This window comes from Gracilinanus agilis, chromosome 6, assembly GCF_016433145.1.
Source record: "Gracilinanus agilis isolate LMUSP501 chromosome 6, AgileGrace, whole genome shotgun sequence".
Lineage (NCBI taxonomy): Eukaryota > Metazoa > Chordata > Mammalia > Didelphimorphia > Didelphidae > Gracilinanus > Gracilinanus agilis.
This window is the reverse complement of record NC_058135.1, coordinates 273,274,501-273,296,317: the sequence shown is the minus strand read 5'-3', so window position 1 is coordinate 273,296,317 and position 21,817 is coordinate 273,274,501. Positions and strand designations below refer to the sequence as shown.

Sequence of the window (21,817 nt, the reverse complement as noted above, 5' to 3'; positions counted from 1 at the left end):
AAAATCAGAAGGGAAACAACAAATTGCGAAAAAATCTTTATAACCAAAAACTCTGACAGGGGTCTAATTACTCAAATATACAAGGAGTTAAAACAATTGTATAAAAAATCAAGCCATTCCCCAATTAATAAATGGGCAAGAGACATGAATAGGCAATTTTCAGATAAAGAAATCAAAAGTATCAATAAGCACATGAGAAAGTGTTCCAAATCTCTAATAATTAGAGAAATGCAAATCAAAACAACTCTGAGGTATCACCTCACACCTAGCAGATTGGCTAAAATGAAAGAAGGGGAGTGTAATGAATGCTGGAGGGGATGTGGCAAAACTGGGACATTAATGCATTGCTGGTGGAGTTGTGAACTGAGCCAACCATTCTGGCTGGCAATTTTTTAAACATTTATTAATATTCATTTTTAACCTGTTTACATACTTTATGACCCTACTTTCCCCTTCACCCCACTCCCCCGCTCTCCCCCCACCCATGGCCAATGCACATTTCCACTGGTTGTAACATGTGTCCTTGTTCAGGACCTATTTCCTAATTGTTGTTAGTTGCATTGGTGTGGTAGTTTCGAGACCACATCCCCAATCATGTTCGCCTCAGCCCCTGCATTCAAGCAATTGTTTATCTTCTATGTTTCCTCTCCTGCAGATCTTCCTCTGAATGTGGGTAATGTTCTTTACCATAAATCCCTCAGAGCTGTCTTGTGTCATTGCATTGTTGCTGCTACAGAAGTCCATTACATTCAATTTTACCATTGTATATCAGTCTCTGTGTACAATGTTCTTCTGGCTCTGCTCCTCTCACTCTGCATCAGTTCCTGGAGGTCTTTCCAATTTGCCTGCAACTCCTCCAGTTTATTATTCCTTTTAGCACAATAGTATTCCATCACCAGCATATACCACAGTTTGTTTAGCCATTCCCCAATTGAAGGACATACCCTCCCTTTCCAGTTCTTTGTCTGGCTGGCAATTTGGAACTATGCTAAAAGAGCTATAAAAGAATGCCTTCCCTTTGATCAAACCATACCATTGTCGGGTTTGTACCCCAAAGAGATCATAGATAAACAGACTTGTATGAAAATATTTATAGCCGCGCTCTTTGTGGTGGCAAAAAACTGGAAAATGAGGGTATGTCCTTCAATTGGGGAATGACTGAACTAATTGTGGTATATGCTGGTGATGGAATACTATTGTGCTCAAAGGAATAATAAACTGGAGGAATTCCATGTGAACTGGAAAGATCACCAGGAATTGATGCAGAGCGAAAGGAGCAGAGCCAGAAGAACATTGTACACAGAGACCAATACACTATGGTAAAATAGAATGTAATGGACTTCTGTACTGGCATCAATGCAATGACCCAGGACAATTCTGAGGCACTTATGGAAAAGAATGCTACCCACATTCAGAGGAAGAACTAAAGGAATGTAAACAGAAGAAAAACAACTGCTTGAACCCATGAGTTGAGGCAGACATAATTGGGGATGTAGACCTGAAACTACCATACCAATGGAACTATCAACAGTTTGGAAATAGGTCTTGATTAATGACACATGTTAAAACCAGTGGAAATATGCATCAGTGGGGGGGGGGGGTAACTTGGGGGGTAAAAGGGAAAGTAAGAGCATGAATTATGTAGCCATGTTAACTTTTCTAAAAAATAAATATTAATAAATGTTTAGAAAAATAAACACAAGCAGCCAAGACAAATCATACTTTTGGTATTCCAATTATTTGTGAAGTCCTCAAGCTGCTGCTTTCCATTTCTCTGTTCCCCACAAAAACTTTTCTCTTGATAATCACGGCCAATTCTTTCTTGAGTGAATATTCAGATTTTTTTTCTTTCCCTGAAGCTAATTTTTGTCTAGAATATTGTTCAATTTTATGACTGTGTCTCCATAGAGAGTGTCTTTGCTCCCTGATGAATGCATCTCAACTGTGCCTTACACCTGCCTGAACTGCCACAGGAAACAAATGAGGGTGAGTAGCAACAAATCCTTGATTTCTTCTCTACCCCTGGAGATGATATTCCACAAAACTGCTTCCTGCCTGGGCAGTGCTAAACTCTGAAACTGAAATTTGGCTCAGAGTGGGCAAGCATATCTTTTAAGAATACTCAGGAGTTTTTGTTGTGCCCACTGAATGGTTTATAATTCAATGGATGGTTTATATTTCAGAAAATTATTTTTGTATTTCATTAAGGTTGATAGGGAACAGCTCTGCTATCTAAATCCCTGGTTTTCTGGGATTTCTTCAGTTGGGGAAAGAAGAATTGCATCAAATCACCCTATTGTAATTAATAAATGATGTATCTCTTACATCTAGTACACAGAATCAGAAATATTTTAGAATTGACTGTTTTTAATGGCTTAGTCCCAAATTTCCAGTCTAGCAAACTAGTTTTACCTTCTAGAACTTCATTGAGTCACTGATACCCACATAGAACACAACTACCTTCTCAGGACCACCTATCTCACAATGGTATGGGATACAAAGGGGGTAATAATGGACAAGATAAGATAAAGAGGATGAATACTTTATTGAATCACAAGGACCAGAGATGCTGCTAGTGATCAATGACAACTTTATTGAGAGTAGTCATGATTTTTATAAGGGGAACAAAACAGGCTGGGTTTCTATCCAAGCTTTCCATACATATGATAACAGGCAATATTTACTTGGTAACAGGAAATTAATAACAGAGACATTATGTAATCACAATATAATCTGCCATACGTCAATGATTTATGGAGTATATATTGTGAAGGGGTCTGAGAAATGGAGAGAGTTTCCATAGGTTACCAGATACAACACAAACGTCTGTTTCAGTTTCTAGGGGTAGTGAACACAAGTATAACCTAGATGCAGAAAGTGAGAAAGGAAAATGTGGCTAGGAACTTTCTACTCTATGGGTCTAAGCCTTGCAGTGGGTCTTTGGACCCAAGGGTCTCAATCTGCTACATCACCTAACTGCTATGCCTCCTTTAATATCTTCTTATCTGTATACCTTACAATATTCTGACACTTGTACTCACCATGGAAATTTTCCTCTTGTGTAATGTTATTGGGAAATTCTCACTCTGGAAAAATCATATTCTCCTGTGTTTTTCCCCAGTTTACTTAGAATTAGACAACAAAGCTCCAAAAAATGCCAAGAAATGACATCTCTTAAAGAAGGCCTGGAGATTGTCTACTTGATAGTGCTTCTGTTTGGAGTCCTGGAGAACACATTCCTTCTTTATCTATATAGCCTTAATTTTATCACTGGTCACAGAAAAAGACCTATAAGTCTGATAATCATCAATTTGGCCTTTGCTCATATTTTGATGATACTTTTCAGAGGTATCCCCATGATAATAAACAATTGGGGATGGAGACTTTTCCTAGAAGACACAATGGATAAAATCTTAACTTACATTATAAGAGTGACTCGGGGCATTTCTCTTTGCAACACCTGTCTTCTGAGTATCTTCCAGGCCATCACCATCAGTCCCAGCAATGTAAAATGGACAAAGATAAAAAAGAGAAGCCCAAAGTATATTCTTCCCTGCTGCCTCCTGAGCTGGATTTTCAATTTTCTGCTGGATATTATTGGGCCTCTGAATGTGAGTAGTTTCAGGAATTGCACTGAGGAAAGATGGAGCATTGGACATACTTCTTTTGGCTTGCATGCCATAAATATCATAAAAATTTTAATTTGGGAATCAGTTGTTGATGCTCTATTTATGAGTCTCATGATCTGGTCAAGTGGTTATATGGTGCTTGTCCTGCACAGACACAACCAGCAAGTCCAACATATTCACAACATCAGCCTCTCCCCTAGAATCTCCCCTGAGATCAGGGCCACCAAAGCCATCCTGATGCTGGTGGTCACCTTTGTCTGCTTTAACTCAGCCAGTTCCCCTTTTATAATTTATATTTCTTCTGCTAGAATAACCAGACACTGGGCACTACGTTTCACTGTCACACTTTCATTGTTTTACCCAATAGTCAGCCCTTTGATGCTGATCGGCATTGATACCCAGATACCCAAATCTTTTGGTACTCTTTTAGCTTTGAAGATGTCCTTTCAGTGAGGACTCTATTTGGGATGTACTGGTGAGGAAAAAGGAAAGAATTTTGAGTATAAAGAAGGAGAGATACATCACAAATTTGGCTCAAAATAGATAAATAACCTAAATATAAAAGGCCACATCATTTTAAAAAATGGATGATAATGAGAGGAGGAACTTTTCATAACTATGAACAAAAGGAAGAATTCTTAGCAAAATAAGAGATAGTTAATCATAGAAAACAAAATATTTCAATTATATTTGAATTAAATTCAAAACTTTTCTATAAAAAAATCAATAAAATAAATAAGACTTTTAAGACTCTAAATACAAAATGGGGGATTTATACCAAATGTCATTGAGTCTGATATCCAACATATGCAGGAACTGAAACAATTATATAAAACCAACATGTTGTTCTGTATTGATTAGTGTCAAAAAATAATGTAAAAATGAGATTCTGGGTTGATTATTTCTCTGTGAGTTAGTACATGGCATGTTTTTTGTAATGACAGTATATACTGAGTTATATCCATATTTTTAATGTTCCTATAGAAAAATCATGTGTTTTAGCTCTTAAATTCCCAACCATTTCTTCATTCTTATACTTTCTTTTTCATTTAACTTGCTATTAACATTTTTCCAGTTCTAACAGATGAATACTTGTATCACTAAAATGTGGAAGTCTGATTAGAGAAATAGGGTCATGATAGGGCCTTTTATCTGGATTCCCTATGTGACCAATCCAGGCTGAAGCAGTATTTGTGTTTGGTCCTGGTAACCTGAACCCTGAAAAGCTCTGATAACAGTAGGTTGGTTAATCCAAAAACAATTTTACCCTTCCAGGAGGCTAATTGGAAGTCATTTAGAGCAATAGAGTCTATAATAAATATTTTATCTGGATCCCATTACAAAATCATCGGCAAATAAAACTGTGTGTGTAATGTTTTTCTGCACTGCATGTCAGGACGCAGATAGAATGGGTTATCTAAGGTAAAAATCTGAGCCTCCTCTTTTGACTCCTTTTCAGATACCCACCTTTTCTTACTGTTCTCATTGGAAAGCTTTTTAAGTCCTTAGCAAACCAGCAGTTTCTCTCCTTGATAGTTAAGAACCTTGAACTCCAAAAAATATATTACTTAGACAATCAAGGTCAGAACCATACAAAGCTAGACCAGACTTTATCTGACCAGGTGCAATCCTGTAAATAAAGAGCACAGGACTCAATTTATTTAGGATATCTATGAAATATATTACTGCTCCCCTAAATTAACCTCCTGCTAATTGGTGACTGAAATTTGGCCTTTGACCCCAGACCTATCTTTCTACTTTTAAGACTCTAATGGGTTTTTGTATAATTTGTAACCCCTTCACAGCTGTAATTCTTTCTCTGTGTTTTTTGTGTGAAATCAGTATATATTAAACTTAAGATTTCATGGCAAGTTGGAGCAGTTATGAGCTAAGCATTTAGTCTGACTGTTCTCTTTCAATCTGACACCATTAAGTGCCACTCAGTACCCCTGGAAATATAAAGCTGATTCTCTATACTAAAAGTATATATTAACAAAAAACTAATAAGAATGAATGATGTGAATATAAATTTAAAATAGAAAATAATGAAGTACAAAATAAGCACAATGAAGAAATCCTGAATATGAGAGAAATGAATCAAAAATAGAAAATCAAAGGCTACTAAATTGATAAATGAAACAAAAAAACTAAACATAAAACTACTAACAAATAATAATAGCTGGCATTTACATTGTGCCTACTATGTACCAGGCATTCTATGAAATACTTCACAAATATTATGTGATTTGATCCTCACAGCAGCCCTAAGAAGAAAACCCTGCTATTATTATCCTCATTTTACATTTGAGGAACTGAGGAAAACTGAAATTAAGGGATGTGATTATAGTCACACAGATAGTATACATCTGAAGCTGAATCTGAACTTAAATCTTACTAATTCCAGACCCAGTAGTCTAACCATGCCATGAAGCATTTTAAAAAATAAGTCTCTACTAAAGAAGTAATGGAACCCTTAGAAAGTCCCAGTGACTTTACAAAGAATATAATCAAGATAAAAAGTCACATTTCTATGTAGCAATAACAAAATCAAGGAGAAAGTCATGAAAGGGAAACCCAATTCAAAGTAGTTGCAAAATGAAAAAAAATTCTTGAGACAAACTAAATTGGTATAAGTATGTGGGAAGCCAATAAGAGAATAGATAAAAATCTGAGACTCCTCTTTTGACTCCTTTTGTGATCCTTATGATTTCTTGTTGAAAAGTATTGTGGCCTTATTGAAAAGCTTTAAGTTCCTAGCTAATCAACAGTTCCCCTTTGGCCAGGAATGCAGCTGCCTGGCACAGCCAATGCCAAAACCTTAGCAGGGGCATTTCAACCCTGAGAAAATACTACCTGACTTGTCTTTCTGATAAGAACCCAGTCAAAATTCAGCCTTGGCCTTGTTCTATTCTGAAGCCAATGAGACCTTTTGTGTTTTGATATGACATAATTTGTAACTTCTGCACATCTGCAAAGTTTCAGGGGGTTCTTTTTCGTGAAATGAGTCTTGAAATATATATAATAAACATCATATTCATGGAGACATAGCTGGAAGCATGAGCTTTAGCTTCCTGTCCTTACTTCTTATCAACTAAGCCATCCTTATCAGATTATCTGAGATGATAAAGAGATCTCGAAATGAATACAGTTTCAGAATACTCATTTCAAAAAATAAAAGATGATCCATAATCAGAGACATATTCAATGTTTAGGATTAGGTTATTCCAATGTATAATGAAAATTATAATACTACCAAAATTAATTCACAAATTTAGTTTTGTGCCAATTTAATACCATGGCAATATTTTATAAAATGGGACAAGATAATAAAAATTTTTGGAAAAACAAAATAGCTAGAATCTCAAAGAAAATACATCATGTGGTAATGAAAGAGATATAGGTGCTCCAATACTAAGATTATACTATGAAACTATAATTATCAATGTCACTTTGAAATAAAAAATAAAGTTGTTCAGTGGAATCATATGGATAAATAAGAATAAAAAAACAATTTGACCTAATAACATGCTAGTCAGTAAATCCAAAAATATGAACTACTCAGTGATGAACTTCCTTTTAGGTAAAATGGCTAAAAAAGCTCGAGGGTAATATGACAGAAATTAGGTTTATAGCGAAACCAAATATCATATTCCATGATGACCTCAAAGTAGATGAATATTAATGATTCTAACAGAAAAAATAGAAGAGATGAAGATAAGATGTCTTTCAATGTCCATAGCTAAGAGGTATTGTAAGATAAATTAATAAGATGTTTAAGATTACTTAGGAGGCTTAGCAAGCAGGGCTGGAGAATTCTAAATGAAATGGGGAAGCAGGAAGTTTTGTTTCTCTCTCTGAGATGGACTCCATGTTGGGGGGGACAAGTTGTAACTGACCCCCTGGGAGACCTCAGAGGAAGTGGAGTTTGTATCCTAATCCCCTGGTATCCAGAAGGAAAAAAGTCATCTGCCTATAGGAGGTTTGGTTGAGACTATAAAACCTAACCTGGGTTGCTGGTCAGCTCAGGTTGGTTCAGCTCCCTGACTTATCCAACTAAAAGAGTACTGGCTAAAGACCTAGGAAAGCTGTATCATCACAGGATTTTGACAGGACTCAGCAGTGAGGATCCCACTTTCATTCCTGACATTCTTTGTGCGCTGTCTGCTACAGTCTAAAGCAGTGTTTCCCAAACTTTTGGCCTACCACCCCCTTTCCAGGAAAAATATTACTTAGTGCCCCCTGTCACATACTATCACCGCCCCCTTACAGTTATTCACCACCCCCAAATGCACCTGTGGCCATCACTACCCACCTGGATTGCTGTAGCACCCACCAGGGGGAAGTGGCTCCCACTTTGGGTATCACTGGTCTAAAGCTTAGTGTAGATAAGTTCATTCCCTGACCCTGAGGTTTGTCCATAGACTGGTAAAATGGAACCCCTTTCCCTTCTTTCAAACTATAGTTCATTGAATTAAACCCCTGTTTATAAAACTTTTTGTCAGTCTACTCACTTTTTAGTTTCACAGACTCCCTGGCTAGGTGGATCTGTGTTGGCAGTTGGGCCTCCAACTGCCAAACCCATTCTAAATTGTATTTCCCCAACTTGTTAATCCCAGTCTAGTGCCTTGTCTTGTCTATTACTTTCCCATCCTCAGAACCCTGATGATATTTAATTTAACCCCCAGTTTTCCCTCATAAGAGTTGGTGACCCAGATAACAGAGGAGAGCTAAGTTAAGTAGACAGGAAGTTCACTCTTAGACACATAGGGACAGACTGGAAGTACTGGAGTCTGAACATTCCATCTGAGACTCTCAGTGATTGGTTGGGGCTTAAACATTCTAAGCCGGTCAGCACACACTACTCCCACCACCAACCCATTCATAAAACTCTCTGGAGTATTTTCATTGCTCCAGAGTTAGTTTTAAAGCTACAGGAAGGAGATATTGACTTTTTCAGCCATTTTTTTTCTGATTGGTTTTTTTCTCCTGATTTTTCTTTTGGTTGTTTTTATTGTTCTTGGTCTATTGGTTGATATTGTTTTTGTGTGATTACTGTTCTCTATGTTAGTTAATTGTATAGCAGTGGAGTTAAATACCACTAGTGCACCATTACCAAGTTTGTGGAGTTTACTATCAAATGTGATATTAACAACAATGGAAGATATAGTGGACAATTGTCTACTGATGTTATGGAATGGGTTGTGGGGTACTCTTTATTTTTCATTTAAGGGTATTCCCAAATATATAAAAAGGGGGCTTAATTTTTAAATTATAAGGCCAATGTGAGAGGTAACTTTGTTAGATGTGGTGGCACATACACCAGTGATAGTTTTGTATTGTTATATCTTATATCGTATGAGATGCTACTTCCTGTGTCCCCATTCCATTTAGAATTCTCCAGCCCTGCATGCTAAGCCTCCCAAATAACTAATCTTAAACATCTTATTAATTTATTTTACAAGAGAGGTAAATTCTTAAATAAGACATAGAGAATTTCAATCAATAAAATAAGTTTAGTTACATTACAAACATACATTAAAAAAAAGTAGGATAACCTAGATAGACAACAAAGAGAAGTAGGGGAAAAACCCCTTTGAAACATTTAAATGAAAAAGGCTATGAAAAAAAGGTCTCAAAAAATTAACAACTACTAATATTCATATAAAGAATGTTGCCAATCACAAATAATAAGAGAATTCAAAAACTTAAAACAACTTTGAGATTTTACTTCAATTCCAAAATGTTGACAAGATAAATAAAGATGGAATTATCTAATGTCTGACGAGGTATAGAAAAGCAAAGACAATAATATATAGTTGGTAGAATTATGAAAATGGTCTAAACAATATGAAGCACAATTTGGAATTATGAGAAACAAGTAAATGAATTGATTATACTCTCCCTTTTACCCAGAGACATTACTCTTAAGCATTTATCCCAATGAGATCAATAACAAAAAGAAAAGTGCCATATACAGCACATCAAAATATTTATCTGGTAAATCTTGAAGCAATAAGGACTGGGAAAAAACTCAATGTCCAACAACTAGACAATGGTTAAACAAAGTATATGGGTATGTATGTACATATGCATATACATACATGCACATGCAAGAATATTTTAAATATAATGGAATATTATTAAACTGTTAGAAATTTTGAATATAATGATGACACAGAATGATGGACAAACACATAAGAAGTAGTGCAAATTAAAGTAAGAAAAACCAGGAGAGCCAAATGGTCCCATTAAGAGAAACTTTATGAGGTCTTTCCCGCTAAACTCTTGTGAGAATATCTTGATAATTTCTGCCTCCACTCAGCTAATATCATTAAATGAAACTTGTCAACTAGATCCTGGATCATTCAAAAGGATATACCCAAACAAGATGTGAACCCTTTCAAAAACATATACACACTTATTCAATGAGGAAATCCACCTCATATCTGCATTTTGTAATCATGTTATGATGAGGGGAGAAGGAAAGGGGACAATTATTTTAAGTTCCTGCTATGTGACAGTCACTGTATTAAGCACTTCACAAATATCTCTTTTAATCCTCAGATCACCTATAGTGTAGGTATTGTAATAATCACCATTTTACAATGGAAAAAACTAAGGCAGAGAGAATTTTAAAAACTCGCCCAGAATCATACAACTAGTAAGTACCTGTGGCCAATTTTGAACTGATTTTTTTCTTGACTTCAGATGAGTGGATGAGAACAATTTGTTCCAATGACCATAAAGGGGACTAGAGCAGGCACTGTGGATAGCTTAGTGCTTAGTCAGAAATCAAAGAAGTCAAAGTCATCCATTGTATACCAAGTCATTGCCAGTCATCCTGACTTTTGCCTTGCCATTGGACTTTAATGACTTTAGAAGAGAGTGGAACTAATGACTTCATGCAACTCAGCTTCACTTAAATCCAATTCATGCACAAGTAAAGACATGACTCCATGGTATCATTTTTCTCTTTGAAAATAAAGGAGAAATAACACTAGGGAGAACCTGGGGAATAAATTAACATTTTGAAACATCCAATAATCCTTGAAATACAGTTACATACCATAGCTTCAGTTGGATCCCACCTTACCATCTCTCTCTCTTATCTGCTGTATCTCTTCTTTTTCAATCCCAGCTCCTTCTCAATTATTTCATCATTTTACAAATTATGTGTATATGTGTTTCTTTTTATTGTAACTCAATTATGCATTCTGGTTCAAATATTGAGTTAATACAAGCCACTCTCAAGACTGGGAAGAAACATTTGTTCTCTAGACTAGAAATCAAAGGATGGTAGTTAGTTTTCCAACACCTATTTTTTAGAAAAGTTATTGCTGTGACTTTAGAATGAAACTACATGCAAAATATCTTGATCATATACTAGGTACAGGACATATCATTCATCCCTCCTCTAAGAGAGATGCCCCTCAAACAAAAGCTCCAGAAGATCCAGGGGGGATAAAAACTATTTGATCCATGTTGTGAACGGGAAAATTATTTCATCTCAAATAGTCATATCTTGGGTGACTTCACATCAGCAGGTACAGAAGACCTGGGGACTGTATATCTAGACATCCTTACTCTTAGGCATAAATGATAGAATAGAAACATTAGCCTACAGTATCCCATATATAGAAGTTACAGAACTCATATTCAGGCCATAATCCATCACTACCATTGTTGTAGACCCACCATCCTGTCAATAAGAGAATTTTACATTATTGTGCCCAGTCTTTTTAGCTATAGGAATATAATCAATCTGGAATATACAAAGTAGTACAACAAAGGAACATAATTGGTACTGATAAGAATGATAGTCAGTAGGGGATATGGCAAAATTGGTACATTAATGCATTGTGTGTAAATCAAATTAGCTCACCTCCATTCATAGTTAAAACTCTAGCCACCAGAGATAATGTCAGCCCCACCTCCCTTAGTGGGGAGGGGAGATGAGTTACCCACACGTGACAATAAGTAACAAACCAAGAACAAGGGACTGCCCTTTTGGCAATCCAAAACCAGTACTGAGGCTGCCATTTGTCCACTTGAATTAGAGGTGGACCCCCAGGAAGTGACGAAAGATACTATCTCTTCAGGCATGATGGTAACTTCCTGTGGAGGCAGTTCGGACTTTGAACTTGGTACTGAAGGATCTGGGCTGAGACCTCAGGCAGCTTCCCTTCTGAATTGTCACATGGGTAAGTTAGGCTGACTTCCTTAGGCCTACCTTGGTGTTTTCCAGAGTCTTTACCTCAAGAAGTTTTCTTTGCCTCTCTAATTGCTAAGGCCTTGTGGCTAGTAGCCTATTTAATTAATCTTTTAGTTCTCACTCGGTCCGGACCTCCACTGGTCTGGACCAGATTTTCTCTCTCTCTCCTTACCTTCAACCTTCCTAATTGTAAATAAACTACCATAAAACCATCCTGACTTGGGTCTATTTTAATTATGGAATCAATCTAGATCTGATTGATTCCTGGTGATCACACCTTAAATATATATATGTATATATATATACACACACACACACACATATATATATATATATATATATAATATCTATTTTTCCTAATTACATTTAGCTGACCACAATTCGGTCTCGGACATCCTCAATCTTCCTAAATTTTCTTGAATTTTCCTTTACTTTTATGACTATCCCCTAAGTCAGCCTTTTCACAGCTCGTTTTGGATCTGTGATCAATATAAAGCTGCCAGACTGGTGAGATCAAACATTTTCTTTCCTTTAGCCTTTAAAATACATTAGAAAAGCAGCAGCTTTAACCTTGGCTGCAGGGCCCTGAGATTTCAGCTGGGGAGCCTCTTGCCTTAGGGAACAAATAACCCAATTAGCTGACCCTTAGTTTCACCTGGGAAGGAATTCTATTTTTCAGTTGCCTTACTGGGGACTACTAGCAGACTGCTTTGTTTCCTAGATAGCCCAGAGACACACCTAGAAGGCTTAGAAGCAGCTCTGCTCCTCACCAAAGCAGAAGACACTATACTCAACATATTAGTACAGTCCTTTTAGGGAGAGTAAATTTTTAGGCTGAAATTAGGTCTTAGCCTTGTTTTCTACTTTTTTGTTCCAAAACTCCACTTTTCTCTAGTTTTAAAATCTTAAAGGAGAAGCTAAAGCCTGGTGGGGCCAGCTATAATTAAGCCACCCTTTTGCCCAAAGAAGAAAGCACATAGTTATGAACTAATCCAACCATTCTGGATGGCAATTTGGAACTATGCCCAAAGAGCTCTAAAAGACTGCCTGCCCTTCAATCCAGCCATAGCATTGCTGGGTTTGTACCCAAAGAGATCATAGAAAAATAGACTTGTACAAAAATATTTATAGCCACGCTTTTTATGGTGGCAAAAAACTGGAAAACAAGGGTATGCCCTTCAATTGGGGAATGGCTGAACACATTGTGGTATATGCTGGTGATGGAATACTATTGTGCTCAAAGGAATAATAAACTGGAGGAATTCCATGTGAACTGGAAAGACCTCCAGGAATTGAAAGTGAAAGGAGCAGAGCCAGAAGAACATTGTACACAGAGACTGATACACTGTGGTAAAATTGAATGTAATGGACTTCTGTACTGGCAGCAATGCAATGACCCAGGACAATTCTGAGGGATTTATGGAAAGGATTCCATATTCAGAGGAAGAACTGCAGGAATGGAAACACAGAAGTAAAACAACTGCTTGAACACATGGGTTGATGTGGATATTATTGGGGATGTAGACACTAAATGATCGCACCAATGCAACTATCAATAATATATAAATAAGTCTTAACTGATCACACATGTTAAAACCAGTAGAAATGCATATTGGATGTGGGGGGATGGGTTAAAGGGAGGGGTGGAGGGGAAAGTAAAAACAGGAATCATGTAACCATGGAAAATTTTTCTAAAAAATAAAATATTTTTTTAAATCTTAAAAAAAAAAGAATGACAGTCAGTGATTCTTTAAGAGCTCAGCAGGATCCCCTATAGCCCAGCACAAGGTCCTTTAAAAAACATCTCACAAGAATCCCAGCCTTATTCTTTCTTACTTGTGTTTATTGGAACAGTTTTAAAGATGTTAAGAAGTATAAAATCCATGATCTTAAGTGAGGTGAAACTGTCACACAGAATTCCATAGTACCCATAGTAGTAGATCTACAATCAATATTACCTTCACCATCTTAATCTAATATTATCAAGTTTAAGATGGTGAAGGTAATCTTGATTGTAGATCTATATAAATGAGGGATTAACTGAGATATTGCAAGTGAGCTATTATCCAGTGTACACAGCCTGGTTTAGACTATATAAGGTAAACAGCAAAGTAACACCCTGCTCCCTGAGGTCAGAGATGAGCTAACAAAAAGAGTAATCCTACCCTCTCTCCCAGCCACCCTGGATCCCCCAAAGAGTGAGTCCTTGAAAGTTGGTTGTCCTGGCTTTCATACTCACATTCTTAACTGCCCCAACTGCCCCTTCTTCTGGAGTTCTGGGGGGTACTGTGGAATTCTGTGAGGCAGTTTAACCCTACTTAAGATCATGGATCTTTCAGAAGAGGTGATTTTTCTACTTTTGATATAAGCATTTATACCACAGAAACTGGCAAATTTTACAAATTATTATTTGACTTACCATTATGTTGCTTATCTAGGCTTAGGAAAGAAGTGGAGAAAACCTGAAACAGTGCCAGAAGCACATTTATTTTCCAGAGTGTTATTTGTTTTCATATTTAGGAACACAATCTTGCCATGATCTTAAAATTAAACTTTTATTTTTCCTCTCAACAAGCATAGGGAAAGTCTCTTTGATCTCTCACAGATACTTCTTTGGAGATTCTCTTTAATCAGTACTTTTTGTTGACAGGAATTTTCATCTGAGACAAAAAGTTTGTTTCTTATTCAGAGACCCCCCCACCCACCCACAAATTACCCCTGTAATCAATTGCTTCTTTTGTAGACAGTGACATGATGATAATAGCACTTGTGGGAAATGAGCTCAGACTCTGCTGACTATAACTCTAGCCCTGATGCATCACCACACACAGAGGCACCAATTTCTGCAGTTCTGTTCCTTGTGCTGACAGCAGAGAATAGGCCGGTGAGTGATTCTGGGTGATATCGACCTCTTCCAGAAGTCAGAGACCAGGATTCTGGGTTTCTGAGTGTTGGCATCAGGTAGAAAAGATGGCCAAATAGGAATGGTGATTTTGGGAGCCATAGGAAAGCTATTATGCCTATGCTAGGTCCATCTAGTTTGGGTTAGAAACTCAAGATACTTATGTTCTCTTCTCTCTTCCTTTAGTTCATTGTCATCCCTCTCTTCATTTTTGTCTTCACCCACTATGATGCAGCACTCTGATATGTAGTTTGGTAGGATGAAGAGATGGAGAGCTCATGTCTGGCAAGAGGCATACCCACTTTCTTTTCCAGAATTTAGTCTATATCAATAAATGGCTGGATTGTTGTGGACTCAGGGCCTTTGAGACTTCCTAAATGTCTCCTCCATAACCTTCTGTTTTCCTCTCTCCCTATCCATGACCCTCCCTACCTCCTATGTATTTAATGACAGTCACAGAATAATATTGTTTCCTTTTTTAACTTGGAAATAACACAGAACTACTAAAGTAGTCAGAAATGCCAAGTCTTTAATCAGGAAAGGGATAGACCCAAATATTTCTGCCACAACCCAGTGTTACAAACTTTTAAAGGGTCTACACCCTGGAACTCTGGGGACAGTATCCCTGGGAGTGACACAATGCTAGATGACAACTCCAAAGGAAAAAGAAATTGGGGGACTTATATACCATTTGAGGAACCTAAGGACAGGGAAAGATGATTGTCATTACCATGGCTACAAGGAAATGGAAGTGTCCAAACTAAAATGAGAGGATTGGGAAAGAAACCATAGCCAGAGTCTAGGGTGTAAGGGAATGGACTACTTACAAAGGATACTAAAAAGGGTGGTCCCTGCACAGGTGTGGGTTTCCTTGGGAAAGAATCTCTGATACAATGGGGAAAACTTCTAAGATAAAAGGATATTTAGCATTTGCTTAGGCCTGCCAGCTCCATCTAAACCAGTGTTATCATTTACTTTAAGGCCTATTTTTCCTAATTCTAAGCCCACTTGAATAGTACAGTCTTTCAAGGAAGGAAGAAAGGAAAGAAGGGAAAAAGTATTCCTAAAATGTGCACTACTTACTAAGCACTTTATGGATCTTGTCTCCTTTAGTCTTTGTAACAACCCTGGGACACAGCTGCTATTTTTATGCTCATTTTACAGATCAGGAAACTGAGACAGACAGAGATGAAGTGACTTGCCCAAGATCACACAGCTATAAGTGTCTGCAGCTAGATTTGAACTCAGATCTTCCTGACAAAGTCCAGCACTCTTGCCATTATACTATCCTCTAGAGATGTCACTTTTCAAAATAGGGCATATAGAATTCCTCCAAAGAAAACTGCAGTTTTTTAATAGAAGTATAATAAGAATGTCATTAGTATAATGTTCCAAGATGATGAAATTTAAAACATATAGATAATACTTTTGGTTCTCTGGCTGATAGATATTAGGCAGGCTTAATTACTAGATTTGTAGATTTGAGCCAGTGATGTTATGAGGTCTGGAAATTCATTGTAGAAATACCCTCTCCCAATTCAGATCAGCCATTCTCTAGAACCTTGAAGTTTCCTAGAAAGCTGAGGAAGTGCTTTACATGGAGGCATAAAAGCAGGATTACTCTAGACTGATTGACCTAACACCAAGGGCAGTCTCAAATGACTGGACTATTACCTCTCAAAACCTGTTTGGCAAGAATAACTACTTAAAACAGGAAATTACCATCTAAAATATTTCTTTCACTTTCTCTATCCTTCCCCCTGCAATAGCTTCACTTTATTCCCAGGCCTCTGTTCATACTCAGAATTGTTAACAAAGAGTGTGACTCAACAAAGACATTTCTGTCCTGAGGTCCAATGGGACTCCTAGAGTGTAAGAAATAAAGAAAATCTCTAGGACATAATTCTGACCTTAAAATGTCCAATTTTACTTTTGGGTAAAATGGAATTGGACGCCAATTCCAAGTGTATGATAAAGACACCTTTTACATGCTCATAATAGCTTTTTAGGCTTCTGACAACTAATACAGATCATTAATTAAAAGCAAATGTCCAAAGTAGGTTAGCTAATGTCTAATACAAGGTCCAAATTTTCTATTTATCCTATAACTAATACCTTCAAACAATGAGACTAAGGAGAAACTTTGGTCTTATAACACCCTCAAACTATAACTTTTAAGAAGAGACTTAAACATAAACAGGTTGACTCTCTGAGTCAGAATCTGAGGGTCTATTTATTGACATAAATAAAAGTAAATACTAGCAATAAATTCCTTCTTCTACAACGGACTCTATATGATCCTTCTGGTTGTTTTTTTTTTTGTTGTTGTTGTTGTTTTTATCCAGAAACAAGATTCCATCAAGTTTTGGACTTCACATTCCAGGGTTGACAACAGGAGCTGTTAAGCTAACACTCTCCTTATCTCACAATTAATTAACAACCAAGACTAACTCTTCTAATGTCATAGTTAAAGGTATTTCCTAAAGGATTATATGAGTTGTTTTAGATTTTTAGTTTTTAATGCTATAATAAAGGATATAAAAAGAAATAAAATGCAAGTTAATTTCTTCAAGAGTCCTATACTTTCACTATCCCTGCTCAAAAATATTCTATTTGCCATTCAAACCCCTTCAAAACCTAGCCCCCTTTGAATGGCTAATAGAATATTTTGCATTTAATCCTGGAGGTGATAAGGAGCCACTGCAGTTTATTGAGTAAGTGGGGTGACACAATCAGATTTGTTTTTTAGGAAAATCACTTCAGTGACTAAATGAAGAATGGCGTGGAGAGGTGGAAAGCATTAACAGGCTAGACTCACCACCTCTGAAGTGTGAGTCTATACCTAATATTTTCCAGATTAATTTCATATTTCTTAATAAATTTTGTCTATTAGTGAATCCTTATCTCAGCACTTAGGATCCTTAGATATATCTTTGTTGGATTTTTTTTATTGTTAGATTTGTCTAAGTTTAAAAGAAATATACTGATGTCCACAACTATTTTTTAAATTTTGGTTTTCAGTTAATAGACATTTATTTTTCTCCTTCCTATTAACCCTATTAAAGAAACAAAACATTTTTAACAAAGAAACATAATGCAGTAAAAAAAAATTCCAGGTTATCAAAAAAACAAAAATGTTTGTATAACTGCATTGAAACTCAATCACAACTCTTGAATTTGATCAACAGTCCTCTAGAATCATAACTGATACTAATAATGGCATCATATAAATCTTCAAAAATTTCTCTGAAGCCATCTCTGTCATCATTTTTTAGAGAACAAATGTATTCTATTACTTTCTTACTGTTACAAATATTTAATATACTTGGACATATTTCATCTTATTTTGAAGCCTTGCATCATGGGTTTATTAAAGTTTGCTTCTGGGCTAAAGAGCAGGTCAGTTTTGGTAATAGAAGGGGCACAGTTCCAAAAGGATTTCTGATATGACTAGACCAGCTCAAAGATCCACCAATACAGCACTGACAAATCTATTTTCCCAGAATTTTCCCAATAATTATCATTTTTCCTTTTTGTCATCCTTTCCAATGGTATGACAATAATATGAAACATGATTCCTTTAAGTTGTTGCCCACTAATTAATTACAGTTTGCACATTTTAAAATGTACATTGATAATATAGATTTCTTCCTTTTAGAACAATGTAGTCAAATTCTTCTTCCATATATACATTGAAGAATGACCCTTATTCTTAAATTTTTTTATTCATTCCATATGTATCTTGGATATTAGAAGGCCCTCCAATATGAATTTTACTGATACGGACATGTCTCTAATATATAATTATACATGTAAATCTATTTATACAAATAGTCTATGTTGTATATGTTTAATCTCGTATATTTGATTTTAATTTTTCTATGGAATTTTAGTATATTTTCTATTTATATCTCCTTATATCATGTCTATTTTTACCATAGCCTTTTCTAATATAATGATTCCTATCATAACATTTCTGTTTATTTAAAGTTTAATAGATTTTTCCAAATCTTAATTTTATCTGTATGTGAATCTTCATACATCAAAGGTGTTTCTTTTAAATAATATACTTTTGGAATAATGTATTTAACATGTTCTACTGCCCTTTTCCATTTATTGGTTGAATTCCCCGTATATATATTCCATATATTTTACAATAATTATTGTTAATTTTGTATTTCCTTTCATCATGTCCTCTTGTACATCTAACCATCCTCTTTACAGAGAAGGTAGTAAAACAGCATTTTGATTAACACATGATCTATAAATGATACCACCTTTTCCTGTTTAACTGCCCTTCTTCTCTTCCCTATTACCCTCCTAAACACAGATTTTCCTTATTATTTTTGTTCATTTTCTAAGAATCATCTGTTTCCATTGATGAAGTTTATTTTGTTATGGATACTCACTCAAAATTCTGCCCTCCCATTTTTGCCTCCCTTTCCAGAACCCAAACTGTACCAGTTTTACCAATTATTTTAAATTATTTCTAATCCATTCTCTTTGGGTATCTGTGTGTGTGTGTGTGTGTTTGTGTGTGTGTGTGTGTGTGTGAGAGAGAGAGAGAGAGAGTGTGTGTGTGTGTGTAGAAAGATTGGAATAAAAATGTTCAACTTTCTTTCATCCAGTTCAGATTAAAATGAAAATCACAGAATGCCTGATATGCCCATTTTTATCTCTATTTTTATATACTCTTCATCTCATGCACATTTTTTGTCTGTAAGGGATCAATTAACTAAAGGCATATATTTCCACATAGTCTGGGTAAAGTCATGTAGAAATGTGTAACTATTTAGCCAGTGGGTAAGCATAGATTGATATTTAAGCAATCTTGCCCAAGGCTTTCATAGGGAACCTTTAATTCCTGCCTGACGGTATCAATTTAGAATATAGAGAGACACACACATACATATTATATGCACACATAATTTGTGCATATAACAAACCTGCATAAACACACATTCTCACCATTAGAGATTTCAATTTTTAATATCAAAACAACAAATCTACCAGCTTTTCTAGTCACTATCCTTAAGAAGTAAGGGTAACCCAACTTTACAACCACAGACTTGATTCAATTTCACCAGATTTTAGTTACACAAAAGACAATATAAATGGTTTTACAATTTATCAGGAATTTTGCTACACAGTAGGGATAAGAATAAAAGCAATAAAGGCAATCCTTTCCTTCAAAGATCTTATAATATCTTACACGGTTACATTATATTAAAGAAACAAAAGGAATAGACAAATATAGAAAGGAGACTGGGGCATGTACAGTGGTATGGACAAGCAGTGGAAGGGAAAGTGCCTAGAAGCATAGATCCTGGAAAGATAAAACAAAAACTCATCTCTCACAATTAAAGAGCACAGAGGCAGTCCAAGGTCCTGGTAGGAAGGAAATGATGATGATGGTCAAGGCCCAAGAGCAGAAAAGATAGATTAGAGACAAATTTGAAATGGTAGGATATATAATAAATTATTAATGATTATTTGTAATTTCAAAATTTCAATACATGTCCCATAGATACTGGAGTGGTAATACTTGTGTAGGAAAGTTTGCTGCTTCTCATATAGAAGGTGAGCAGTTGTGTAATATTATTGAAAAATCCTCATTCTGGGAAAGTCATATTCAACTGTGTTTCTCCCCAGGTCATTTTGGATCAGACAGAAAAGCTCTCCAAGACTACCAAATAATGAGTGCTCATAAAGAAAGACTAGAGATTGTCTACTTGACTCTGCTTTTGTTTGGGTCCCTGGGAAATATATTCCTTCTTTCTCTCCATGTCATTAAGTTCATCACTGAGCACAGGAAAAGACTCATAAGCTCGATAATAATCAGTATGTCCTTAGCCCATGTGTTGATGATTCTTTTTAGGGGCATTTACCTAATAATAAACAAGTGGAGATGGACATCTTTACTAGATGACTCAATTGGTAAAATCTTTATTTATTTCTTAATATTAACTCGAGGTGTTTCTCTTTGCAGCACCTGCCTCCTGGGCATCTTTCAGGCACTCACCATCAGTCCTAGAAGCCATAATAACAAAACTAGATCCCAAAAGTATATTCTTCTCTGCTGTGTCTTAAGCTGGATTTTCAATCTTCTTTTCAATATTACTTTGCCTTTGAATATGAATAGCCCACAGAACAGCAGTAAAGAAAGATGGAGGATTGGGCATATTTCTTTTGACTTGCGTGCCATAAGTATAAAAATTTTAACTTATGAGTCAGTTATTAATGCTCTGTTAATGGGTCTCATGATCTGTTCCAGTGGCTATATGGTGTTTGTTCTGTACAGACACAACCAGAAAGTCCAACACATTCACAACATCAGACTCTCCTCTAAGACCTCACCTGAGACCAGAGCCACCAAAGTGATCCTGATGATGGTGACCACCTTTGTCTGCTTTAATTCAGCAAGTTCCCCTTTTATAATTTATGTAGCTTCTACTAAAGAAACTAGACACTGGGCTATACTTTTCACTGTACTTCTTTCTTCATTTTATCCCATAGTTAGCCCTTTCATGCTGATCATCATGGACATCCAGAAATCCAAGTCTTTTTGTTTTCTTTTAGGTTTCAATAAGTCTATTCAAAAAGGATATCCTTGCTGAGAAAAACTGCTGGAGGTTTTTTTTGTTTTCTAATTGCACATGGAGTGGGATTTTACAAACAACTAAAACAATATCACAAAATTAGTTCAAAATTGATAAGCAATCTGAATATAAAAGGTCACATCAAAAAATTAGAAGATACTGTGAGGAGCTTTTCAAAACTGTGGACCAAAGAATTATTAGAAAAATGAGAGAGAATTAGACATAAATCAAAAAATACTTGTACTAAATAAAGTGAATGTAATATGTAATAATTAAAATGCTACATGTAATATTTAGAGATTGGTTTTGTTAAATTAGTCAAAAAATTGTTGCGGTTGCCATTTATAAAATTAACTCTTAATTCACAAGGATGATAGTAGCTTTTAACAACTTAATTTAATATAAATATAGGAAAAGAAAGAAATAAGGAAGGAAGGAAGTAGAAAATTATTTCCTAGTGTACCACCCTAAAGTC

General features: G+C 35.9%; 2 protein-coding genes across 2 annotated transcripts; both read left to right on the top strand.

The window, feature by feature from the left end:
- The first annotated feature begins 3,149 nt into the window (after positions 1 to 3,149).
- LOC123252598 (vomeronasal type-1 receptor 1-like) lies at positions 3,150 to 4,082 on the top strand. The gene has a single exon (XM_044681874.1). The coding sequence runs from the start codon at positions 3,165 to 3,167 to the stop codon at positions 4,080 to 4,082; it is 918 nt and encodes a 305-aa protein (XP_044537809.1). The 5' UTR covers positions 3,150 to 3,164.
- Positions 4,083 to 20,439: 16,357 nt separating this feature from the next.
- Positions 20,440 to 21,360, top strand: LOC123253138 (vomeronasal type-1 receptor 1-like). Its single transcript, XM_044682430.1, has one exon. The coding sequence runs from the start codon at positions 20,440 to 20,442 to the stop codon at positions 21,358 to 21,360; it is 921 nt and encodes a 306-aa protein (XP_044538365.1).
- The last annotated feature ends 457 nt before the right edge of the window (positions 21,361 to 21,817 follow it).